Source organism: Nyctibius grandis, chromosome 2 (assembly GCF_013368605.1).
Source record: "Nyctibius grandis isolate bNycGra1 chromosome 2, bNycGra1.pri, whole genome shotgun sequence".
Taxonomy (NCBI): domain Eukaryota; kingdom Metazoa; phylum Chordata; class Aves; order Nyctibiiformes; family Nyctibiidae; genus Nyctibius; species Nyctibius grandis.
Window position 1 is genome coordinate 55,012,133 of NC_090659.1, and position 27,800 is coordinate 55,039,932.

A 27,800-nucleotide genomic window follows, 5' to 3' on the forward strand; every position below is an offset into this window, starting at 1 on the left:
CTAATAGATCTTCCACGGAAGAAGGAAGATGGAATTTGTCACGGAATTCCACTTATTAACTATATACTGTGCAAAGAAAATACCTTCTCCTGTTTGTTAATTCTGAGTCTTCAACCTGATGATTTCATTTGAAAACCCAGCACTTGTATTATGAGAAACACTAAATAATCTTCCCCCATCCACCTTTTCATGTTTTCTCTTCTTTTCTCTGTTTTCCTTTTCTAATAAGCCCTGATGTTTGCTTTTCTAAGTGCTGCTGCGTATTGCTGCTTAGTGGAAGTGGTTTGCATAAAGCTATCTATCGTAACTCTCTTTGCAGAGCAGTAAGTCAGTCAGAAACAATCGCTGTGTATTTAAAGCTGGAACTGTTTTTCTCCACGTATGGCAGTTTACATCAGTATTGCATTTCATCTGCTCAGTGACTCAGTTTCAGGTGGTTGTTCTGCAGTACTTCGCCGCCAGCTTTTGATGATTTTGAGTTATTCAGTGTAGTATAATCAGTAAACATCACTCTTTACCACCTTTTCCAGATCATTTATTAATGTGATGAATAACCCAGGGCCTAGCACAGATCCATAGGTAACTCTGCTGGCCACAGTTTTGACGGAGAAAATGAATTATTTTCTCCTGTTCTTTATTTCCTGCCTCTAATCAAGTATTTATCCACGTGAAGATCTCTGTTATTGCAAGGCAGCTTACTATCCTTAAGAGCCTTTGGGCTAGTCAAAGCTCTTTGGAAATCCAAGTAGGCTTTATCGAACGTATCACCACTGTCTTCATAGCACTGCCTGGTACCTCTAATGAATTAGTGAGGCATGGCTTCCCTCCACGGTAGCCACGCTGGCTTGTCCCAATATGTCATACCTCCTTATACATCCACTACTGTATTCTCCAGCGCAATTTCACAGAATCACAGAATCAACTAGGTTGGAAGAGACCTCTGGGATCATCGAGTCCAACCTTTGACCCAACACCACTGTGTGAACTAGACCATGGCACTAAGTGCCACATCCAGTCTTTTCTTAAACACCTCCAGGGATGGTGACTCCACCACCTCCCTGGGTAGCCCATTCCAATGCCTAATAACCCTTTCTGTGAAGAAATTTTTCCTAATGTCTAACCTGAACCTCCCCTGGCACATCTTGTGGCTATGTCCTCTAGTCCTGTTGCTAGTTGCCTGGGAGAAGAGGCCGACCCCTACCCTGCTACAACCTCCTTTCAGGTAATTGTAGAGAGCGATAAGGTCTCCCCTCAGCCTCCTTTTCTTCAGGCTAAACAATCCCAGTTCCCCCAGCTGCTCCTCATAGGACATACTCTCTAGACCACCAATCTATCCAGTGTTACAGATTAGACTCACCGGTGGGAAAAAAAATACTGCAAAGGATTTCTGTCTGCATCAGTTACAAACCATTTCTTAATGGATGTAGCAAAAGATCTCTTCTTTTGAGGTCCTTCTGACCTCATCTTGGATAGAGGTAGGAGCAGCCTTCTCCAGTCTTTCATCCCACCTCCATAGCATGTGAGGTTGCTGGGTTGTAAAACTGCACAAGAAACTCGGCTCAAGGGCAGTGTGAAAACTGGTCTACGTATTTTGACACTGCATTCATATTGTCAGATATGAGTAGTTATTGACCCGTTAATAGGTAGTTATTATAAAAACTAATTTGACCACTAGACCTTATGACAGAAACTTGACTGAGAAGAGTAAATATTTGTAGTGTGTTCCATCTCTAGGAAAGGTAACAGCTGAAAAAAGGAGATTATAGAATCATTTTAAAAATCTCTAGAAATATACATTTATTATTAAAAATGAGCAGTTGCATTCAGTGAAAAAGCAGAGGCTCACAGGAGGAAAGTTAGCAAGGTGTGCTCTGGTGGAAGTTTATCTCCCTGGCTGGCAGGTGATAATACACTGTAATTTCACCTCTTAGCTTACTTGGTGCTATATCCCACATGTAGAAAAACCCTGAGACTGCATGCGATGTGTTACATCTGTGGTGTAACACATGCTCAGCATGAAGAAGGTCCTGGGGATCTCCCCCGCTTTGGAAAGCAAAGGAGCAGTCCTGGCAGGAGACGGGGGTCCTGCAGGACAGTGTGGATGCGGATATGGGGATGCTGCAGTGAACCTGACTGCCCTGAGAGCATCCTTCTGCTACACCAGCACTGTACATCCATCCCTGCTTCCCACACGCACACAAGCCCCAAGGATTTCTCCTGAGATGTTGCTGTACAGGAGCTCCATCTAGTGCTGACATTATTTCTTATTCTGATTCCCTGAAGTGGCTGAATAAATACACTGGTATGGAGGCAGCCAATTTAGGAGGCTAAATTTGCAAGTGCCAGCCTGCTTTCCAGAATGCAAAGGGATCCTGCGTAACATATGGAAAGTGAGACTGAAATGGATGTTCGGGGTTTTTTTTGTGCTGTGCTGGTATCATGAGATGCAAAAGGGAGTTCTTTGCTATATTTATGCCACTAGGAGTAGTTGTTCGTTGGTTGATGGATAGGAATATTAAAAACACAGCAGAAAAGCATAGTACTACTCAGTGATGCGCATTGAGTCACAAGATACAGCTAAGAATTAAGATCCCCCTTAGAGCACAATGTATACACATTTAAAAAATTCAGCAAGGGGGGAAAGAAAGAAAAAAAAAGATAATTCTTTACTATTAAAAGTAATACCTACTGTCTTCATTGAAGATATCACCAAACAGGTGATATAACCAAGGAAGGGTATATCGTACAAAGGAGGAAACAGAGAAATGACTGTTGAGAAAAGAGCAGAAAAGATTTACTGAACAGGACTGGTAGCATTCGCTGTCACGTTTGTCCCAGCAGGCTTGGATGCTACAGTGATTTCGCAGTGATTTCTTTCAAGTGCAGAGTTAAACTGTGACTCCCATTAGAGTTAAGCAGCAACAGAATTCTTTAGGGAAAGGAATGATTGCTTGCTCTAATGGACTCACGGCTACAAGTCATCTAAGCAAAAGAAAACAAATAATTACAGACATTAGATAAATAGCGATTGGTGTATTTATTTCTATTCAGAGTGAATTGTTGATATTTGAAGTACCCTGTATTTTGAAAGCCTAAACTGCCAGCATTTAAAAACTGGTTGTAACTGCTAATGTGTAACAAATGATTGTGGGAAATATTTTCTCAATTTCAAATTGGTAGAAGTGCTTTTAATGCCTTAAAAATCAAAAGGAAATGGTGATCTGATCACTAACATGTGGGAGCATTCAACTAGAATAAGAGCCACCAAATGCAAGGATATTTGATTGCTTTGACCGTTTATTCTGTGTTTATTATATAAATATTTAATAGGCATATCCAAATACAGCCAATAGTGTTTTGGAAGCACATCCCAGTCTCAGCTGCTTCTGTCAGTCATTGAGGCATCCATGCACTCCTCTGCAGTTCGTATCATTTACATTGGCACTGAACTTATCAGGAGTTGTTATATTCACATTGTGATTTTGCTATATCATAAAATGATTTATTGTGACTTGTTTATTCACTGAAGTGTAGATACTGAGCTGTAAAGTTCAAGCAAGTCAGGCTACTACTGGTTAGTTTTCCACCAAGGCCAGTGCTTACTTCGAGTCTATTCATCTTAACTCTGTAAAGTCTTCTAGGTTCAGCGGACTTTCTTTTTAACTCTGGAAATGCTTAGGTCTTCTGCCAAAATCCGTTGGGAGCTGGATTTTGCCCCATAAGATATGTATCTCTTTTTTATTTGGGAAAGAAAAGGAAAAAGTGGATAATATTCTGGGGGCTAGTGAGAAAGGAACAGCAGTCATGTACATTTGCCACTCTCCAGACCTGTTTGCATCCCTTCTCGATATTATTTTGTGCTTCTTGTCTCAAAAAATTAAAAAAAAAAAACCCAAACCTCTGACAAAAATTATTTTGTGAAATTCTATATTCACAGTCTCTCACTTTTTTCTCTCAGATTTGCTCATTTGATGCTACTTTCCCTCTAGCACCAGTGGCTGTGGAAGTTGTTAATTTAACCAACTTGGCTGTGTTCTGTTAGTTTAGCTGAGTTTGTTTCATTCTGGGCTGCCTATCCCAGATTTTCCAGGCTAATCAACAAACATTCTCATTCGCAATTGTGGCAACTCCGTTATCACTCAAGAAGAGGGGATGTAGCCTACAGAGCCTCACTGGAGACTGTATATATGAGAGGTTTTTCCCTATCTTGACCGTAGAAGTGAAGTGTGTGTTGTAAGACTCAGAGCTAGAAAGCAAAATAGAATATAGTTTTTTTTTAAACAATTAACAAGTTTTGTTCTTTCTTCCTCCATGATGCTGTGCCTCAATAGTTTCTGATTTTTTGCAAAAGTGCATATGCTGTGAGAAGGTCGGTGATCAGGTCAACAAATCATAGAAATGCTCCCCCACTTCTGCCCAGAGAGTCAGCTTTTGAAAATTTCTGCTTTTATCATTATAATATTCTTACCTTCTCACCTGCAAGGACGTCTCTGGTGGCAGCAACTGCTGTGGTGGAAATGATTGTATTTTTGTGGAAGAAATGCTTTGACTTTAAGGTAAGCAGAGCCCAGTAGTTTTGCTTATTAGTATTAACTAGTACATAAAAGATGGAAATAAAGCTGATGATAGAACAGATTGCTCCATGTGCACTCTCATAGTCTCCGATGCTGTGGCAGGTGTTAGGTAAGGTACTTTGGCCCAGAGCTGACAAAATTTCACCTGAAGATTAAGCTACCATTAGAAAGAGAGCTTGTTGCTTTTTTCCCTCTTGCTGCTTCCAAACCTCTCTTGTGAATACTAGACCTGAAAATTGCATTTCATGCACAGTCCCTGAGGGATGATACTAGAAAATGTTTTCGGAAAGGCTTCTAAGGAGGTGTAGAAGTGCAAATATGTTGCAAAGGTCATATCTTTTAAGTTGCTTAAATTGTTTATGTTTCATTTCTATGTGTAGAGTGTTTTATTTCTGCAGAGAACTAATAGAAATGCTCTCATTTAAATTCAGGAAAGTTATTTCCCTTGAAAACAGCACTGAGTCACCGATCAAACTAGTTTTGTATAACTCAATAACATATTTATGTAATACCATTCAGTAGCACAACTTGAAATTAAATATGAAACCTTAAAATTGAGGTAGTAAGAGCCCTCATTTGAAGAGGGCTGTTTCTTACTTCTGTTGTTCTGTGTTTACCGTGAAGTCCTTGGGCAACCACGATGAAGGACGTCAGCCAGAAGAAACAGCATAAGGATACCTCAGCACAGGATTCCCCAATATTCCCAGCTTGGGGTGCATTAAGTCACGCAACCCTTTTGCTCCTTTTACGTGTCATCTCCATCTCATAGTGCCACAGAGCATTTTAGCGTATATTCCAGCTAACGGAGCAGCAGATTTAGCAGCTGAAACCTGAGGGACTAGAAGGAAGGTAACGTAGCTGTGTCAGGACACATAACATTTCTGAGAAACCTACCTGCTGCTCATGTTAGGTATTTACCAACACAGCCTTTCTAAGTGCAGACTAGAACACACTTCTTCCATCCCTGCAAATGTCCTTACAACATTGTGCTCTTTCTTGCTTTCTGTCTCTCCAAGTTCACTGCTCACCACTGCACGGTGGCCTGGCTTCAAAAGGAGAGGTGCAAGGGATAACTTCTGGTGAGTCCCAGCCCACCGGCTGCCAGTTCATGCTCCTCTTCCACTTCCAGGTGCATGATGTCCTTACCAGGGTATTATGTTAAAGCTGCCTCAGAGGAATAGGTATTACATACACACACATACATGTATGGAGTCTCATAAATGTATGAAACATCACCGTTTTCTCTTCCTTCAGCAACATTTGAGTGGCAATGACCAAAGTTACTGCTGGTTAAACTGCTGCTGACAGGTCCCTCTGGGGTTAGCACAGGGTCTGTAAATGGCATGTTGGAACCTCAGCACTTACTATCCTCTTGCTTTCCCCTCTGTATTTTGTACATGGTTGGCAGATGGTCGGATGCATGCCCAGGGGTGCTCAGCTGGCTCCATCGTGCCTTGGGTCTCAGCACCAGCATGGCCAAGCAGACTCCGGTTCCCTACCTTGCACCAGCCTCACAGCCAGGTCTCACCCTGGCTCGGTCTCAGCAGCTGGTTTGGGCCTGGACATGGGCTGCAGTGGCGTCAGGAAGTGTAGGGACTTTCTGTGGAGTTACTGAGGTTGGTACAGCCGATATGTGAAGGGAAAGGGGTGTAAATGCTTGAAAAAAACACAGAAGAAGAATGAGAACAGCCTGTGCAGGTAATGAAGAGTGCTGTTCCTAGCAGTAAAACAGAGCACGTGTTGACTCGGGCAAGCCTGAAGGACTGTGTGCTGATAACAGCAGAGCATGACAACTCATCAGAGTTGTCAGATGCGGAGGACCCTGCACCCCACTGAGAGGAACATGTCATCAACGGTATAGCATGTCACATCTGCCATTTCTTTCCCTGGTAGCTCACTGTGAGAGAGATGGTGCCCATGCAGGTGAGTATGTTCCAGGCAGACGTACTTTTCTAGATGTATATCACCTAAAGCACGTTGCACAGGGTTGCGTCCAGGCGGTTTTTTAATATCTCCAGAGAAGGAGACTCCACAGCCTCCCTGGGCAGCCTGTTCCAGTGCTCTGCCACCCTCAAAGTAAAGAAATTCCTCCTCATATTCAGATGGAACTTCCCATGTTTCAGTTTGTGCCCATTGCCCCTTGTCCTGTCACTGGGCACCACTGAGAAGAGTCTGGTCCCCTCCTCTTGACACCCACCCCTAAGGTATTTGTAAGTGTTGATAAGATCCCCTCTCAGTCTTCTCTTCTCCAGGCTGAACAGACCCAACTCTCTCAACCTCTCCTCGTAAGAGACATGCTCCAGTCCTTTGATCATCTTTGTAGCCCTTTGCTGTACTCTCTCCAGTAATTCCTTATCTTTCTTGAACTGGGGGGCCCAGAACTACACACAGTACTCCAGATGTGGCCTCACCAGGGCTGTGTAGAGGAGCAGGATAACCTCCCTTGACCTGTTGGCCACACTCTTCCTAATGCACCCCAGGATACCATTGGCCTTCCTGGCCACAAGGGCACACTGCTGGCTCATGGTGAACTTGTCCACCAGAACAGCCAGGTCCTTCTCTGCAGAGCTGCTCTCCAGTAGATCAGCCCCCAACCTGTACCGGTGCATGGGGTTATTCCTCTCAAGGTGCAGGACTCTACACTTGCCTTTGTTGAACTTCATGAGGCTCCTCTTTGCCCAACTCTCCAGCCTGTCTAGGTCTCGCTGAATGGCAGCACAGCCTTCTGGTGTATCGGCCACCCCTCCCAGTTTTGTGTCATCAGCAAATTTACTGAGTTTACACTCAGTTCCTTCATCCAGGTCATTGATGAATAAGTTAAACAGGACCGTTTGACTCACATCACACTCTGTTAAACGCACATCATACTCTGTGCTGTGCTGCCAGGAAGAAATGTACAGATCTTTAAATAAAAGTAAATATTAGATAATGTCTCAGATGATAATCCTATAAATGGATGCCTGTCCTGATTTGTGACTTGGAATTTGATTTCTTGCACTCTACTTACTGCAGCTAATTGCTGTGTAGCAAAGGCTTATGCCTCAGACCCAGCTTGTCTCAAAGTCACTTATTTCCATGGTTAATTTTTGAATAATTATTTGTTACTGTAATGCAGTCTGCAGTGGATTTTTATGTCCTGTTTCAGTACTGTTCAGTGAGAACCTCGGCTTTATTCCTGTATGTGCGTGAAATATTGGGGGAACAAATTACATTTCTCTCTGTGATTGACTCCTCTGGAGTTATTTGTCTGGGTACCAGCTTGAGGCCCTAAATATTTGTTGGAGGAAAATTCTATTTAGATTTGCATTCCTGAACTTAATTTTGTTGCAATTTTAGAAAACATTACTCATTTGAAATGAATATATGGAGTCTACCCAGTCATAAATATTACTGCAAAATAAGAATGAAATGTTGGCATAAAACATTGTGATTAGCTTTGAAATTATAATTATTTTCTTCTTTTTATAACTTTTTGTTTGTTTGTTTTCTGGTTATTAAGACTATGGAGATTACATTCAAGTCTTTTCGTCAGCCATAATTCTGAAGTATTTAATTACTTTTTGTTTTAAAGCTGAGATTCTCGCTAATTCCTATGACTGCAATAGATAGGGCGTGAAATAGAATGATAACTGCAGGATTTCTGGCAAAGGCCACAACAGTTAAATGCATATGACATTAAAATACTCTGATATACAGAAATAGGAGGCACAGTGAAAAGTGAGAAGCTTTATTCTGCTTTATCCAAACTGAATTACAGGAAAGCATTAGGGAAGACCGAGGAAACTACTGACCTGTTACTTTACCCTCAGTACCTGGAAAAATTACGGAGAAGATCATACTGGGCACTATTGAAAGGCATGTAAAGGACAAGGCAATCATTGCTTTTTGCTGGCAGCTCATTCACTAACTGTTACCCACCAGATCCCTGTTTTTCATTTCTACCCAGTGTCAAGCTAAATACTGAACACAAAACCTGGTTTTGCCTTTGTTATGAAATTATGTTGTTTCAGTCCAACAAATTAAGCCTATGTATCTGCTGTAATTGATCAAATGATAGTGGTATCTTCCCAGGATTCAGCTGTTGATAAAGGAGTGAGATTAAAAAAAAATACTTTTTAAAATTAAAATCTGAGGATATTGTTGGCAAACAGAGACATTGGAGATGATAATCTACCACAGTATTGGAAGAGGGTTATTTCTTGGTGTGCGTCCTGTTTTGTTTTTGTCCAGTCTTGGCTTCTGCGTTAAGGTGAAAAGCCCTTCATCAGCAAGGTTGGATGGAGCTGCAGTGTTGGGGCGTAGAGGGTCAGGGCACATCTTATGACTTTGTGTACACTGCACAAGGTCACACAAAGTAGACTGAGAGAGGGTTGCCATGGCCTCTGTTGTTTCTGTTTCTTTCTCACCTGGGTAATAGGTGTTTTCATTACTCACAGGCAATTCAATCAAATGTATCTCACTGTTGGAAAAAGCTACTTGTTTAGCTGGGGTTTTTTGTTTGTTTTTGGTTCTTAGTTTAATCCTTTTTTGTCTCTCGAAGCACCAGTTTCACCCTTTCAAAGTATTTGTAATTTTTCTAAAAAGTTAGCCGGGCTTACTAAATTTTAACCACGTGAAGAACGGTGAATTCTTTTAATCTCTCTTGTGAACTACCCCTTCAGTGCTTTCCTCTTTTTCCCTTGTCTTGAAAGCATTAGAAGTCAATGCACAATGGTGTTAATTTCACTTGCTATTAAAAAGTTAAGGTATAGCACAGACCTTGAAGTCTTCCTGTGACAAAGAGAAAAATATTGATTTTTTTTCCTGAACTTTTGTGGTCTGGAATTCCATATATCACAGTTGTTGTCCTCCAGAGAAAAATGCAGTTTGTGTCATGTCAGTGGAACTCAGTAATAAAAGGTTAGTAAAGATGAAGTGGCTCCTGCCAAGATGTGTAATTAAGAGTCTCCAATCTTCTTCTGAGTAGAGAAGAAAAATGATTTGCTATAATTTAAAGGAAACTTTTGTGGTTTTGTCTGATTGCTAATATTTGATTTATTCTTTACTGACGTTGCCATGGTTCTAATTTAATAACAGAGCATTAATTCTGTGCCAGTTAAAGACAGGACTCTTCTTTGACTCAAAGCAACCAATTCTGCATTCGTGGCAAGTTATCTTCAGAGCCACTCCATAAAGCTGTCCGTCATAAATACTAGCGTGAGAAAAGCTGAGCATCTTTCTTGTATTAGGCAATAGGCAAAAATATGAGGAAGTGTAAACGAATGCTGTAAATCGTGACAATGCCCACCATAAGAAGCTGCTGGGCAGTAGCACAGCCACAGGGATGAGCAGGCAGAGCTGGCAGCCAGACTTGACCTGAAAGCCCAATGGCTAAAGCAGCCATCCAGGAAGCAGGGCCCTGAGCTAGGAAGGATTGAACACCCCGTTTGGGTTTTCTAGGCAACACCACACCCGCAGGGCTGTAGGATAAACATGAGCCAGCAGTGTGCCCAGGTGGCCAAGAAGGCCAATGGCATCCTGGCCTCTATTAGGAATAGTGTAGCCAGCTGGTCTAGGGAAGTGATTGTCCCTCCGTACTCGGCACTGATGAGGCCGCACCTTGAGTACTGTGTCCAGTTCTGGGCCCTGCACTTCAAGAAAGATGTTGAGGTGTTGGAGCGAGTCCAGAGGAGGGCGACCAAGCTGGTGAAGGGTCTGGAGGGTCTGACCTACGAGGAACGGCTGAGGGAACTGGGGTTGTTTAGCCTGGAGAAGAGGAGGCTCAGAGGTGACCTTATTGCAGTCTACAACTACCTGAAGGGAGGTTGTAGTGAAGTGGGAGTCGGCCTCTTCTCCCGGGCAACTAGCGATAGGACAAGAGGACATAGCCTCAAGCTTTGCCAGCGGATGTTCAGGTTGGACATTAGGAAGAATTTCTTCTCAGAAAGGGTTATTAGACATTGGAATGGGCTGCCCAGGGAGGTGGTGGAGTCACCATCTCTGGATGTGTTTAAGAAAAGACTGGACATGGCACTTAGTGCCATGGTCTAGCTGACATGGTGGTGTCAGGGCAACAGTTGGACTCGATGATCCCTGAGGTCTCTTCCAACCTGGTTGATTCTGTGATTCTGTGATTCTGTGATATTCTCAATGAAAGTACATCTCACCTGCCATCTCATCAAAATAGGGACATTGTGCCATCAGTTGCCATCAGAGGTAGAGGAAGAATAACATAGCCTTGCTGTAGAGCACTCAGCTGGGAGAGGAGAGATTTCTTGTTCCAAAGACTGTTTTCTGTTAGTCCATGATGGTCTAATCTAAAGTGCAGAAATAGATCTATATCACCTTACAGAGGCCTTAGTTTCAAATATAAAATCTGGATTGTTGCCTTAGGTACCTACATGAGCTAAATGTTTTCGATAGTGAGAAGCTCTTTAGTCAAGCAGATAAAAGCATGGAAAGAGGCAATGCTAAGGAAGTGAAGATAAATAAGCGTGGGCTGGAGGTGAGAAGAGAGCGGTAGATTCTTTGTTCTTGAGACTGTAATTCAGAACCTGCTATTTTTTAATATATATTGAGATATGTGTTTAATGCAGGTACTATGGCCAAGGGCTTTCAACAGCTGTGTTATGTAGGAAATCAGATTAGGTGAGAGATGATCAGAGAGTTTCCACTGCCTCTAAAATAGTCTAGCCTTAAAGCAGGCTTAAAGTTAGACTCTTAAACTGTATAATTCAGTTGAATTTAGTGGAGCTGTGTCATTTTACAGCTGTAAGTGTATCTACTTTTTAGGTCTGACTTCCCAGTAATATACAGAAAATAATTTAGTAGGCTCTTGTAACAAGAAAGATGTTTCCTTCATCAAAGTTGCCTTCTCTTCACACCCTTTTGCTATCTCTTCCCCTGAGAAATAAGGCATCCTATTGAAGCAAGCAGTGCTTGCATTCCCCCTGGGTCCTTTGCCATACCCAGCTCTGCACAAAGGGCCTTCCAATTGTTGTCAGGATGGGAGGAATAGCTGCACCTGCATCCAGCTAAGTAGGAAATGAGTCTTTGTATTGTAGGGGAAAGAAAAGCAAAATGCTGTGGTCGGGGAGAATATCCTACTGTGCCCTGTGTGGGTATGTGTGTGGTGTGTTTTGCCCAGGTGCAGGATAGACTGGTGCTATCCCGTGGGGAGTCTCTGACTGACCTCCATTCCACGCCTGGGAAGGAGCTATAGGAGAAGCTAGTAGTTAAATGGGGAAAAATGGATTACAGCTGTGGAAGATCACCCTGAAGATCACCTTTTCTGTTAATAGATTTGCTGGAAGTAGATACCATTCAAAATCAGAGAATTTTGGCAGGGTATATCTCAATGCTACTGTATGGTTAGCTGTTACTAATGGCAAGGATCAAGAAAAAAACATTCCTGGAAGGAGCTGGACTGACATAGGTCTATTCAGGTTTTTCACCTTACAGGACCAAAAGAAGGGCCCTGGAAACCATGGGAAAAGATGGTGTCAAATTTCTTCCAAGAAGTTCCTTCTTTCGTAAATCCTGGGAAGTGGTATCCAGTGTTGTGTCACCAAGAACTGTAAGGAAGCTGCAAGGAGAACAAAAGCATAGGAATCAGCAAAAAACCCCCATTGAGTCATGACTAAGAACCTGCCATGCAAATCCATAAAGATTTGTAGAGGGGGTTAGGACCCTGAACCTTGAAAAAGAGAGTGGAAATGTTCTACAACCAGGATTTTTGAATCTTCAGCTGGAAGATATAACTGGTCTCTGACACCTAGGGTTCGGTATTAACCTAAATCCTTTTTAACTTGATTATGTGATGCATGTGTAAATAAAGTTATTACCTGCCATATCACAGTCACACCAAGGGTTGTCTGTTGTTTCCATATATGAATGGTCAGAACTGAAGGTATATCTAGCTGATGGGGCAGAAGTGCAAAAGCTTCTTTAATTTTGGGGTTCACAATCTTGAGTGTAAAGCTTTTTGCATGCATAAAAGTCAATGCAATATTTGAAAATGCTCATGGATGTTAAACATGGAGTATTTCTTAGCAAGGGAATCTTTCAACATTTTATTAGTTCATGTAGAAAATGGATTTCCCCTGGGTAATACTAAAACAGCTAAATCTGAAAACCTGCCTAGAAGAGGAATAGCTCTCAAGTATAATAGTCTTCCAATATAAGATAAATAGGAGTTAATCATAAATGGACATAATGGACAGAGCAACCAGGTCCAGTGAGGATTTAAGCATAGAGAATAATGGAAATAGTTTTCACTATTGCTTCCAATATGTAATAACCAGAAAAGTATCTTGTTTCTTGGGATTTAAAATGGATATGACACAAAATAATGAAAGTAAGCGTTTAAATTGCTTGGTTCATTGCAGGCATTGTGTCCCTGATCTCCCTGGCTGTCCTGTCCTATGAACGCTACAGCACTCTCACCCTGTGCAACAAGCGCAGTGCTGACTACCGGAAGGCGTTGTTGGCAGTCGGTGGTTCATGGATTTATTCCCTGGTCTGGACTGTGCCACCTCTGATCGGTTGGAGCAGTTACGGGGTAGAAGGTGCAGGTACAAGCTGTTCGGTGCGCTGGTCCTCGGAGTCAGCTGAGTCCACATCCTATATCATCTGTCTCTTCATATTCTGCTTGGTCATCCCTGTGATGGTCATGATGTACTGCTACGGTCGCCTCCTTTACGCTGTTAAACAGGTAAGCTGTTGTGTGCTGCCGATAGTGCAAACTGCTCTGAGATGTATGTTGCATTCCTCTTCTATTGAGTTTGGAAGCACTGATGATAGAGAGCAAAACAACAAAACAAAATGAAACTAAAAAGACCACAGAAAGCCTCAAGGAAGGAGTGGGAGATCTTCACCAAGCTTTTTCATACTCCTGGACTCCAGTCAGAACAATCAGATAACATCCATATAGATACTGACTATCTATAAATAAAACATCCATGCAAACATTTCTTCCTGGTTTTGGATCATGACATTTTAATAATTTCTGCTTCTTAATCTGTGGACACCTAACTCTACAGTAATGCAATTCTACTGCAATTTGCAGAATTATCCCAGGGATCAGCTTCTCCTTGTAATTCTAGGCCACATTTAAAAGTTTCCTTAAATACTACTACCACCACTACTACGACGACTGCTATTACGCTGACACTCCTCTGACTGGTTTAAGGGGTACAGCAGATATTCCAAAATGAATGTTCCAAAAGACCCTGCGAGGGCATGTGGTATTACGGAGTTTGAATACTCTTGGGACAGTAATAAAATGGTTTAATGATTAATAATGAGAAAGGAATGAGTATGTAGGTGTTCTCTAAAAAGCAATTCTCTAAAGTGTGCAGATGAATTAACTAAAGGTGTTAAATGGGGAAAAAAAAGCAGTAAATCCCTGAATAGAGGCTCTCATACAGAATTAAAGTGGATGTAGTTTACTTTTGATTAGTCATAAGGAATTAAGGTCATGCCTTTTACATGATTTGTCAAAACTTTCAGAACACTTGAAGCCCAAATGGGAAATCTTTTCCTGGTTGAGTGCTGAGCAAGCCAGTAAAATCTCTTTGATGAATCACACATTAGTACTCCTGTTAATGCTGTGCCATAGTAATATGGAAAAAATTTCTCTTGGTTGTAAACCATTAAAGTGAAGTTGCAGACCATATCTGATCCCTGGGCAGCAGTATCCTTTACCATCACCTTAAAGAAAGGAGCAGGTTCTTGGAACATGTGCTACTACTAATATGCAGAAGATAAAACTTCCTTAAACTTTTGTCTCTTCTTTCCTTCAGCACTCACTGTCATTCCTGACAACAAACATCACCCACAACATACAAATACTTGTATGGATGAAGTTTCTGTAGCATGTGCTTTAGCTTCTACTTCTAAATGTAGACTTCTGTTATTTTATTCACCTTTTTTAAAACATTCAGTTATATTAAAAGTAGTAGTAGATCTCACTGATCTGCCTGATGGATCTCAAGAAGTTGTGGCAAACATGCTGAGGGAACAAAGTATCTTAGAAAAGATGTGTGCAATCTACAGCCACTTTGTATTTAGACATGAAGGCTGGGTAGACTGGGTGGAAGACTAGATTGATTGATTAATTGACTGTCCAGAGAAAAAAAATGAGAGAAGGAATACCATTTTCCACAATCCTCTCTCCTCCATCCTCTGTGTGCTTTCAAGAGTGATCGTAAAGTCTCTGGGATGCTGAGGTTAGAGAGCCCTGAGAAATTTTGTAAATGGTGGAAGTGAAAAAGAATTGAACCCGATCTTGCATAACCTGTTGGAGGGCAGGTCTTAGGGAACTAATGCTTGTTAAATGCAAAGGAACTCCAATGAGGATTAGATCGTATCTCCTCTCTAAAGTTGTTATGACTCAGGGTCATAACTGCTGCCTGAGCATTTGTGAAGTCTTGAATAGCTAAACCCTAAATTTTTACAGAAAACATCTAGTGCTTTCCTGGTGTTTGTAAAAGATTTCCTTGATAAGTTATATTTCAGCAAAAAGAATCTCAATCAGAAAACTCATCAGTCCTCAGCTTTCTGTGATGTATATACCTCCAGTACCATAATCCTGAAATCTTGCATTTTATAAATTTCCTGTGACATATATATAAATTTCCAAAGACCATATCATAACACAGTCACTGAAATACAGACTTTTATTCCTTTGGTTGAGGTCCTCTAGCTATTCTGTAATAAACAGGGTAGTTTATGAAATGCTAAAGTATGTCATATTTCAAACTGGAGGAAGAGATGAGCAATATGCAAATAGAAGTATAGTAGTTCTTACATAAAACTACAAAGACTAGGTAGGGTAATACAAAAAAAAGTTAAGAGAGGTTAATGCATCCATTGTAATGCTGTTACTTTCTGGTGTAGGCAAAAAATTCATTATCTTGCAATATTCTGGCCTCAGATTAGTCCTTCTATGACCCTCTGTGTAATATATTAGAAGAAATGTGGGAGCATTGCAAACATAAGAAGTGCATTATCCCAGCTTCAGCTGCTTCGTAAATTTTCTAAAATATGCATTTTGTATTTTTGCAAGATACATAGAAGTTTTTACGTTAGAGTATTGTAGAGTTAAAGGTATTGCACCCTGAGATCAAGAGTGCAGAAGTTATGCTGTTATTAATACTGCAAGGTAAATTAATTGAGGTGGAAGAAATATCTTAATAGATTTGGGATAGTTAATGTAAGAATTGGCACAGCGCCTGCATTTTCTCTTTGCAGGGACAGTAATTATAGGTCTGCTTTTCTCTTTTTCTTCTCTACATTTATTCAGGTGCTATAGCATTCTGTCACTTGAGGCATTAATAGATCCTATGAAGTCATCTGCAATCTGTGTAATGGTAAAAGGCACAAGGATTTCAGTAATGCAGGTTTTATAAAAGATTGTCTTTTCAAGGAATTACAAGTCAATGCATCCCTGTATGAATAATGTTAAGAGAAAATGACGTTAAACAGTATTACAACATGACTGTACTATTATCTCAGAGCATTTGCCATTTATCAAGCTCGAAGACCCTTAGGAATTGCTCAAGTTATTTTCTTTAAAAGTATGGGTTTTTTTTCCAGAATGGCTTTATCTGGATGGTTGAGCTTGGTTCTGCAGATGGCCTTTGCTGCTGTCCTTGTGTGACACGCTTGGAGGAGCTGAGCTCCGCCCAGCCCGAGAGGTGGGGCAGGTTGAACAAGTCCCAGGGAAATGTTAGCTCTGAATAGTGAGAACATTTCAGAGAAGATAAGCAAAATAATGCTCAAAATGGAGAGCTGAAGAAAACCTGTGGTTTCAGAAGCTGTTAGGGAACTTGGCAGTGCATCAGATTGTAAGACACAGAGAAACACAAATATTTTATTAGACTTTTCTTCCCTCGGAGTCCATATTTTCACTCATGCTGATCTTGTTTCCTGTTTTTATGAAACCTGTTCTTCCATTCCTGCAGATGCAGAAATTCAGTTTGTTCTTTTAGTTTTCCTTTAGACATGATGTGTCTGATACTTGTAAGGAGAAAGGGGCAAAGTTTTGTCCCTCACAAAATATTATTCACATATATTTTATTCATGCACATTCTACAGAACAAGGGAAGGAAACTGAGAATGGTTTATTTCTCCTAGTGCAATTAGATTTTTTTTCCAGTTTTTGACTTACGATGCTTCTCTATGACTCTACCATTGTGTTCCCTCTGGAAAAATGTTCTTTATGAAATCAGTGTCAGTTGTTTACACTTTGAAAAGTGGGATCCCAAATGTGAAATTACAGAGATTAACACTGCGATCACTGTAGTGCAGAAGGCATAATATGATTAAAATCCTCCACTGAGGGGCCCAGAGAACTCATATGAACCAGCCTAATGAAAATTAGTAAAACTTTTAAAAGAGATCTCTTCAGTCTGCATTATATCTCACTTGCACATAAAAATCCTGCCCAAGGACAAGAAGAATTCCAGAACATTGTTTCAAGATAAGTTTTCAGATTGGTTTTGTGGAGCCTCTCATCTTGGCTCATCTCATTGCCAGTCTTCTTTCATCAAAAGCTGTGCCTGAAGAAAGCTCAGCAGCTCTGTATGGAATGTAGCTAGGACATGGAAAACAATAAAAAGGCTTGGAAGCAGAGCACGAAGACTTAAAGACATAGTATAATAATACACATCTGACAATGCAATTGTTGCTCAGTGCAACAGATCATGTGTTAAAGTGGGCAAAGGGCCAATGGTCGCACTGTCTTATGGGGTTCTGGAGTAGATGGACTGGTGACCTGACCTGATAGTGCTACTGTGTGGGGTTTTTTCTTTTTACTTGAGAACAGTGAGGAAAAAGTAGAGATGAAAAACATTTATTACGTTCTTTCACGTCATTATCCCAGTTCTATTTTGACTTTGGTTTTTGACAAAAAAAAACCTCAAGAAAAAATATTCAAGAAAAATGAAAAAAGACCCAGAAGTTGGCCTTACCAGTATGCCTTGTCCTCCACCTCATGGTGCACCTACTAATGCTTAATTCATCATAAACTGCTAGTTTAACTAGTGACCAAAATGTGGGTTCAGGTAGTGGAATTACCCCACTATTCCACTTTACAGCAACCTTCTTTGTTTCCTTTGAACAAGGAAGCAGAGCTGACCCCCATCACAGGGAGGTCTGCAGCCTGCCTGGAGCCTGAATCAGGGATATCACCAGGCAACTCCCCAACCTGGTGAAGGCCACAGACTACTACCCCCTGCTGATCTTCCAGACAGGTGGGGAAGAAGCTGCATCCCGTAGTCTGGGGGGGATGAAGAAAGACTACAAGGCCCTAGGACGGTTGGTGAAAGAGTCTGGGGCGCAAGTTGTTTTCTCCTCCCTCCTTCCATTTTCAGGTGATGATGTGGGATGGAACAGTAGGATTCTCGCTATTAACGCCTGGCTACGAGACTGGTGCTACAGGCAGGGCTTTGGGTTCTTTGATAATGGCTGGTTTTATAAGGCAACAGGCGTGACAGTGATACATGGGAAAGGTTTATGTCGTAGGGGCAAAAGGGTTCTGGGACAGGAATTAGCAGGGCTCATTCGGAGAGCTTTAAACTAGATTCGAAGGGGGATGGGGTGGTAGCTGGGCTTGCACCACTGGGGCAATGCTCTAGTGTTGAGGTAGACCAGGAGGCCCCCCATCCCCCTGGGGTGAAGTCAGGGGGTGAATCTGGGATGAAACCGCTGTGCCCAGCTCGCTCCCTGAAATGCCTGTACACCAATGCACGCAGCATGGGGAATAAGCAGGAGGAGTTAGAAATCCGTGTTCGGTCGGGGGGCTATGATCTAGTGGCAATTACAGAGACATGGTGGGACGCCTCGCATGACTGGAATGTGGTCATGGATGGCTATGTCCTGTTCAGGAAAGACAGGCCGCTAAGGAGAGGTGGTGGAGTTGCTCTTTATGTGAGTGAGCAGCTAGAATGTATTGAGTTCTGTCCAGAGGCGGATCAGGAGCGAGCTGACAGTTTGTGGGTGCGAATTAAGGGGCAGGCTGGCAGGGGTGATACTGTTGTGGGTGTCTATTACAGGCCACCGGATCAGGATGAGGAGGGTGATGAGGCCTTCTACAGGCAGCTGAGAGCAGTCTCGCAATTACAGGGCCTGGTTGTTGTGGGGGATTTCAACTACCCTGATATTTGCTGGGAGGCCTACTCAGCCAGCCATCCTCAGTCCAGGAGGTTCCTCCAGTGCATTGATGATAACTTTCTGATGCAAATGGTGGATGAGCCAACTAGGAGAGGAGCGCTGCTGGATCTGATCCTCACTAACAAGGAGGGTCTGGTTGAAGAGGTGAAGGTTGAGGGCAGCCTTGGTTGTAGCGACCATGAGATGGTAGAGTTCAGGATGTCATGTGGCAGGAACAGAATAGCTAGCAGAATCACAACCCTGAACTTCAGGAGGGCCAACTTTGGCCTTTTCAAGCAATTGCTAGGGGAAATCCCATGGGACAGGGTACTAGAAGGTAAGGGGGCCCAAGATAGTTGGTTAGCGTTCAAGGACTGCTTCTTCCGAGCTCAAGATCAGAGCATCCCAGCAGGTAGGAAGTCAAGGAAGGGGACCAAGAGACCTGCATGGTTGAACAGGGAACTGCTGGGCAAACTCAAGTGGAAGAAGAAGGTGTACAGATCGTGGAAGGAGGGGCTGGCCACTTGGGAGGAATATAAGTCTGTTGTCAGAGGATGTAGGGAGGCAACTAGGAAAGCTAAGGCCTCCTTGGAATTAAACCTGGCAAGAGAGGTCAAGGACAACAGAAAGGGCTTCTTCAAATACATTGCAGCTAAAACCCACACTAGAGGCAATGTAGGCCCACTGATGAATGAGGTGGGGGTCCTGGAGACAGAGGATAAAAAGAAGGTGGAGTTACTGAATGCCTTCTTTGCCTCTGTCTATACTGTTGGAGGCTGTCCTGAGGAGCCCTGGACCCCTGCGGCCTCAGAAGAAGTCAGGATAGAGGAGGAATCTGTCTTGGTAGATGAGGGCTGGGTCAGGGACCAATTAAGCAACCTGGACGTCCATAAATCCATGGGCCCTGATGGGATGCACCCGCGGGTGCTGAGGGAGCTGGCGGAAGTCATTGCTAGGCCACTCTCCATCATCTTTGCTAAGTCGTGGGCAACGGGAGAGGTGCCTGAGGACTGGAGGAAAGCGAATGTCACTCCAGTCTTCAAAAAGGGCAGGAAGGAGGACCCGGGTAACTATAGACCGGTCAGCCTCACCTCCATCCCCGGAAAGGTGATGGAGCAACTTGTCCTTGGTGCTGTCTCTAGGCACATCAAGGATAGGGGGATCATTAGGGGCACTCAGCATGGCTTCACCAAGGGGAAGTCTTGCTCAACCAACTTGATAGCCTTTTATGAGGATGTTACCCAGTGGATAGATGATGGTAAAGCTGTGGATGTGGTCTATCTCGATTTCAGTAAAGCGTTTGACACGGTCTCCCACAGCATCCTCGCAGCTAAACTGAGGAAGTGTGGTCTGGATGATCGGGTAGTGAGGTGGATTGTAAACTGGCTGAAGGAAAGAAGCCAGAGAGTAGTGGTCAGCGGGACAGAGTCCAGTTGGAGGTCTGTGTCTAGCGGAGTTCCGCAAGGGTCGGTTCTGGGACCAGTTCTATTCAATATATTCATTAATGACTTGGATGAGGGATTAGAGTGTGCTGTCAGCAAGTTCGCTGATGACACAAAACTGGGAGGAGTGGCTGAGATGCCGGAAGGCTGCGCAGCCATTCAGAGAGACCTGGACAGGCTGGAGAGTTGGGCGGGGAGAAATTTAATGAAATATAACAAGGGCAAGTGTAGAGTCCTGCATCTGGGCAAGAACAACCCCATGTACCAGTACAAGTTGGGGACAGAGCTGTTGGAGACCAGCGTAGGGGAAAGGGACCTGGGGGTCCTAGTGGACAACAGGATGACCATGAGCCAGCAGTGTGCCCTTGTGGCCAAGAAGGCCAATGGCATCCTGGGGTGTATTAGAAGGGGTGTGGTCAGCAGGTCGAGAGAGGTTCTCCTCCCCCTCTACTCTGCCCTGGTGAGGCCGCATCTGGAGTATTGTGTCCAGTTCTGGGCCCCTCAGTTCAAGAAGGACAGGGAACTGCTAGAGAGAGTCCAGCGCAGAGCCACGAAGATGATTAAGGGAGTGGAACATCTCCCTTATGAGGAGAGGCTGAGGGAGCTGGGTCTCTTTAGCTTAGAGAAGAGGAGACTGAGGGGTGACCTCATTAATGTTTATAAATATGTAAAGGGCAAGTGTCCATGAGGATGGAGCCAGGCTCTTCTCAGTGACATCCCTTGACAGGACAAGGGGCAATGGGTGCAAGCTGGAGCACAGGAGGTTCCACTTAAATTTGAGGAAAAACTTCTTTACTGTAAGGGTGACTGAACACTGGAACAGGCTGCCCAGAGAGGTTGTGGAGTCTCCTTCTCTGGAGACATTCAAAACCCGCCTGGACGCGTTCCTGTGTGATATGGTCTAGGCAATCCTGCTCCGGCAGGGGGATTGGACTAGATGATCTTTCGAGGTCCCTTCCAATCCCTAACATTCTGTGATTCTGTGATTCTGTGATTCTGTGAAAAGTGCCACATGATTTCTGACTTCCACGTGTCACAGGAGAATGAGATGGCCTTTTTTTTATCCCAACGCCTGACCCTTCTAAGTCTTGTGACCTTGTAGGGGAATGGGGACAGTAAAGGTTATGCTGTAGAGAACTGCCTGGTCCTCTCTCTTACTCTTCTTCCAGACTTCAAATTACCAAATTTAGTGGAGGAAGAGTGCTTCTGTCTGTTATTTAAGAAGCAATGCCCCAAAGTGAAATTGTGACTCAATTATAAACCTGAAGAAACTAATTTTGAATTCTGTGTGGTGAGTTTTCGACTCTAGTATATTTTTTAAAGCATTGGATATAAACAACAGTGGTGGTTTTGCAACCTCCTATGCCTGCAAAGAAAGTCTGAGAGAAAAAGGAAAGAAGAGATGTAGATTTTTATGATTTATGATTCCTTAATCCTGTTTTACGTCTGTACTGTTTGGAACAGTTAAAAATATCTATAAAAGCAATTATTGCATCATTGTTCATTAAAGTATTTAGGAAAGGATTATAAAGTAGAAGGGTCGCTCCTGTGACTGTTTCCAGTTCTCCAGCTCATTTGGAAACGATTGTTTGTAGGAAGACAACACATTAGGGCAGAATGCTCAATGATTTAAACTGAAAAGAAATTATCTTCACATAATACAAAGAGTAGCATGGAAAAGTGATTCTTTCATATGCTTCATATGTCTATTTATAGAGAAACTCAATTTTCTGAAACTTTGTCTTTGATGGCACTGGAGTTATGACTTAAGTTGAGAAAACTGATAAAGCAATTATGTACCATTAACTCCATCTTCTAAAAGCCCTAAATAAAAATAGGTTTGTAGTCATAGCCCTTCTTTTAGAAGCAAAGCTCAAAATCTTTCTAGTTATTTAATGAAACAAAGAAGTCCTAAGAAATATAATTCAGGTGAAGACGATGTAGACCTGGTCCTTTGGTTCCTGTAACTCATCCCTTTCAAGTGTGATTAAGTACATTTGGGTTTTGACTTAATTTCAAGTATATTTGACCCTAACTGCATCTATGCTCAGACAGACAGCTATACTCATCAGACAACCATATCTTGTTATTTTTTACTCTATGTTTATAAATTTTACTTCTTTCCTTTGGGTCTTCATGTATACTTTCTCTCCTAGCTTCTAGTGGTTTAGAGGAAGAATGATAAGTAACTTTGCCTTTCCTTTGTAAAACTTGCCATAAACATATAATAATTACATATAACTCACAAGCAAAAAGAGATTCAATTTGCATATGAATGGATAGATGTTTTCTGTCACATCATCATGAGGATATGGGAACTTAATTGAAGTATGTCTTATTTAGGCTTAGAGAATTGTTATAAATCTTAGCAAAATGTAATGAAAGGGGTCTGCTGGATTATCAAATCTTATAAAGTAATGTATACAGCTTATAGCCAGCATCATCAAGAAAATAATCAAAATCAATATTGCCAAATCTTCTGTACAGACTTCAGCTGGCAAACAGCAGTCAATATTCAACATCTCCTGACTGGACAGTTGTTTGACCTTTGCCAAATTCTGCATGTGCAAGCCACTGCACAGCTAAAACACAAAGTTGGCGACAGGCCATTTTTTGGATTCTGTAATAACAGGAACATTCTGTGGTAACACCACTCAGGACATGCATTTTTATTGTTTGGTTTGGGGTTTTTGGTATAAGAATGGGCTTTAAATTATGAGAGCAATTGACATTCCTATATAATAGTATGTTTTCTCTGAATTTCTAGATCATTTCTCAAGTAGAAAAGCAAAGTAGCTGACTTTTTTTTTCTTGTTTCAAAGCAGAGGAGCACTGAAATCCATTAGGCTGCATATAGTGTGCATCAGTGATCAGTTCTTTGAAGATCTGGTCATTCTCAAATCTTCTTGGCTTCTGCTATGATGAAACTTCTCAAAATCCTGTAGGTGAGGTGAAATCTGGGACAGATATTTTGAAAATTATTAATAAGTCATGTAATACTTGAAAAAAAGGCAAAAAATCATTGCTCTTGCCATTTCTTGAGAAGTTAATTAATTCTGTTGAATATGTAATTTGCTTAGAATCAGGTGACAATCTATAAATGGTCTTATATAAATGTAAATGTCTTAGCACATCAACTCTTTCTGTTTAAAATTTTTCTGATCATTTCTGTAACCTCTCTCATCTTTCACAGACCATGAGTCCCATTGCTTCCTTTTTCTCCTTTACCCTGCTACCTTTTTTTGCATACATAGATCTCCTCCTTCCTTCTTTCAGTGAAGAGATTTTAATAAAATTTTTCCTTTGTCAGTTTGAAAATGCTGTGAATAGAAAAAGATTTTCTAATGCTTTGTAAAGCTGATACTACTATTCCTACTCTACAGAAGGAAAGCACGTGGTATTGAGAAGTTAACTGTGAGAATTCAAGGCATTTTTAGCATCTACCTAACCTAAATTTTTTGTCTATGTTTCCTCTGTAGTCAATAGAGAAAGAAAGTCACATCCAAGGAAGTTATTCTCAAACCAGGCAACTTTTGTCCGCTGCCGATATGTAAGATGAGTCCCACTAAAAGCAGCAAATTGTATTATAACAAAACAAGGAAACACTTTGACCTTGAAAAGAGGATACAATGTATCAATCATTTCTTTTAAAAAAATAGTACCTGTTTTCAGTGATTTTCAAAACAATGATGTGATAGTTAAATGATTATGCCATTATGTCATTGTTATTTAATGCCAGTTCATAAAATAAAATACAAGCATAATGTAACTTTTGAAACAAAATCTGTAGCATTTTGACAATGAATTTTGGCATTCATTTAATGAGGACTTTACAAATACTTGTTTTCATATTCATAAACACCAATTTTCAGATGTCAGCATTACACGTTTCAGACAGTTCTGTCCTTACATTTCTGTTCAGGGATACCACAATGAAGAAAGCCCTGATTATTCCTGTTGGCTGATTATTTTTTTAAATGGGAAGACTGCTGGAATAAAAAGTTGCTTTGATTAGCTCAGAGGAAGATTTACTAGCATGCTTAAATTTTAAAGAGCTAAATTATTCTTGTACTCTTTCATAACTATTATGGTTTTCCCAGGACGTGAAAAGATTATTATGTAGCTATCATGAAGACACTATAAATACAGCATTGATTTTTGGGGTTCACTGCTTTCAACTGTAAAAAGATTTCAGTTTTGCGTACTACATTAATACCAGCTTTTATCGAAGGAGTCTATCCCACGGGCAGAAATGAAGGAGATAGATAGCTACCATTTTTTCTTTGTGTACAGCTGCAAGGCTTGTAAGTTCACCATCTCAGCTTTTAAGAGGGTAAAGGTATAGTGAATCAATCCTACGTAAAATACTTTTCAGAGTGTTTAGAGACTTCAGCTGCTGTCGGGTCTTGCACAGACACATGTCTAACTCTGGGTGACGGGTATGTTCACTCTGCATTGTTCTCTGTATTTCTAATAAAAAGTGTTGACTGACTGTTGAAGCACATGTGACCAGATTAGTCTTAATTTTTTGAGGTCTGGGCACACTGGAAGGGAAACAGGCATGAGAAAAGATTATGATCTTCTTTCCCCTGTGCTTGCATAAGCATAAATCATTAGTTAGTTGTTTGTATTTTGCAGAGAAGCAGTAATACAACATTGGCATAAATCAGGCACTGTACAAATTCATTGTAAATCAAGTCAATGGCTGGCCAGAAAATAGGATTTCATTGGGTTTGCCATTTTTCATTCTTTAGATAAACTAGGGAGGAAATAAGCCTGTCACAATCTTTAATAACAAGCTAATAGAAAGTTAAGATCTGGTGCTTTAATCTCTGGATGCATTATGTCCATAAAGAATAGGCTGTGGTCTCACAAGTCTTTCAGTTTACAGCAAATGGTGTACATCAATACTGAGCACTCATGATGTCTCAGTTCAGGGAGTGGTTTAGTAAAGACTTTTTCTGATAAGTAAAAGCATAAGATTTTTTGTTTGCTCACCAGTTATAAAACTGGAAAGGTTACATGTACAGAAGGGTGTTCTGCATGGTAAAGAATGTCTTTTTGTGTACTTACTTACATTTCAGCACTGAGAACTGAGCCACACTTGCTCTCCCATAGTTTGACTCCACTTAAGAGACCAACTTGTGACCGCAGGCAGAATCCCTGGCAGAAGGGTTGGACCAAAATAAATTGTCCTACATCCTGTGGGGCACTGTGGCATTGACCCCCGGAGAAATGCTTCTGAGGGTATATCTCTAAAGGAACGCTGCTCTGCAGTGAAAAAAGAACAAATGTGCAATGCCCAAGGTCTTCCTTCTCTGGTGACCATCATGCTCTTGATATCACATTAACTGTGCCATTGTGTGAGCGTCCTTCTGCCAGTCCCCAGCCAAGGCTGTCCAGGTGTGAAGTCAAAGTGGAGGGCCTTGGTTCACTGCATGTAAACCATAACATATGTAGCAAAGTTTTCAGTCACAGTCCAAAAGGAGGCAGAATACAGAGAAATTGTCCAAGCAGCCAGGGACCAGGTTAGGAAAGTTAAAGCCCTGATAGAATTAAATCTGGCCAGGGATGTCAAGGGCAACAAGAAATGCTTCTATAGGTATGTCAGTGACAAAAGGAAGACTAGAAGGAACTGGGACTGGGAGAATGAAGAACCGCCCGCTGTAGGAGAAGATCAGGTTTGAGACCATCTAAGGAAACTGAAGGTGCACAAGTCCATGGGACCTGATAAGGTGCATCCAGGGGTTGTAAGGGAACTGGCAGATGAAGTTGCTAAGCCACTATCCATCATTTTTGAGAAGTCGTGGAAGTCTAGTGAAATCCTCACTGACTGGAAAAGGAGAAACATAACCCCCATCTTCAAGAAGGGAAAAAAGAAAGACCCGGGGAACTACAGGCCAGTCAGTCTCACCTCTGTGCTTGGCAAGATCATGGAGCAGATCCTCCTGGAAACTATACTGAGGCACACGGAAATCAGGGAGGTGATTGGTGACAGCCAACATGGCTTCACTAAGCAAATTGTGCCTAACAAATTTGGTGGCCTTCTACAATGGGGTTACAGCATTGGTGGATAACGGAAGTGCAACTGATGTCATCTACCTGGACTTGTGCAAAGCATTTGATACTGTCCCACATGACATCCTTGTCTCTAAATTGGAGAGACATGGACTTGATGGATGGACCACTTGGTGGATAAGGAATTGGCTGGATGGTCGCACTCAAAGAGTTGCTGGAAGATGATCAGAGGGCTGGAGCACCTTTCCTATGAAGACAGGCTGAGAGAATTGGGGTTGTTCAGCCCAGAGAAGAGAAGGCTCTGGGCACACCTTATAGCAGCCTTCCAGTACCTGAAGGGGGCCTACAGGAAAGCGGGAGAGGGACTTTTTACAAGGGCAAATAGTGACAGGATGAGGGGGAATGGTTTTAAACTGAAAGAGGGTAGATTTAGATTAGATATTAGGAAGAAATTCTTGACTGTGAGGGTGGTGAGACACTGGATCAGGTTGCCCAGAGAAGTTGTGGATGTCCCCTCCCTGGAAGTGTTCAAGGCCAGGTTGGATGGGGCCTTGAGCAACCTGGTCTAGTGGAAGGTGTCCCTGCCCATGGCAGGGGGGTTGGAACTAGATGATCATTAAGGCGCCTTCCCACCCAAACCATTCTATGATTCTATGATGAAATTGTAGTTCTGCTTTTTTTTCTGGTGGAACGAAGAGGGTTAACAAGGATATTTTCTTTCACTTTTTCCACCCTTATTCCACCTCCATGTTAGTCCTGTGTTACTTGCAACTACAGGATTTGGCTACAGACACAATAACTCTTACCATTCATTAGTTGCTTGTTTTAGCCCCTCTTCCACTGCTGAAAATCCTGAGAGCTCAAGCTATAGTGCCTGAGACAGTATATGTGGGCAGTAATAGTGGGAAAGAATTTTACTTGAGAACTTAATCATGTAGTGAAGAATAATGGCATGCCAGTATGACATGACAAATCCACATGCTACAGCAATATGAAATGGATGCAAATGATGATTATGTGCTTACAGAATGAAAATCAAAAACATGTAAAAGAAGAAATGTAAATACATAAAATCTAGAATAAACATTGCTTCAAATTTTCTAATCCGTTGTTTCATTAGTTTGTAATTCTACCAGCGAGGTAGGATTTTTTGGCTAGCTCAGTTGAATAACTTGTACATCTGCATGAGAACTTCTGTGTAAACACGGATTCAAGGTTTATGGCCAGAGGAATGCAACTGAGCTGTCAGGTTTTATTATCTTAATAATAGAAATGTATTAAAGTATATAAAGTTATGAGATTGATTGTACTTTTTTTACCACAATTAAAATAAGGTGTAATTTAGATTCCCTAGCTACTTGGCACTGAAGCTGTTTCATCCACAAACAAAAGGTGAGAAAGCCCAGTTCATCTCTATCTTACATCTCCAGTGTTTTCTGATCCTATAGCTTCAGCTTAACCTGACTAAAGGTAAGGTGGCCTAGTCTACCTGTAATAGATACTCATTTTGCTCAACTATTACTCATATTCTAGTATTTTAATCACCTGCTATATCCTGGTTTTTTTATGGTGAATATTATACCCTGCTAAAGAGTTAGACTTAAGTGGTACATGTATACTTCCTCTATGAAAC

At 41.7% G+C, this 27,800-nt stretch overlaps 1 protein-coding gene across 1 annotated transcript in view; it reads left to right on the plus strand.

Moving 5' to 3' along the window:
* Positions 1-27,800, plus strand: part of LOC137677742 (pinopsin-like) — a 99,010-nt gene that overhangs the window by 11,919 nt on the left and 59,291 nt on the right. Inside the window, exon 2 of the mRNA XM_068425286.1 lies at positions 12,941-13,266. Coding sequence (XP_068281387.1) covers positions 12,941-13,266 — 326 coding nt within the window. The remainder of the gene's footprint in view (positions 1-12,940; positions 13,267-27,800) is intronic.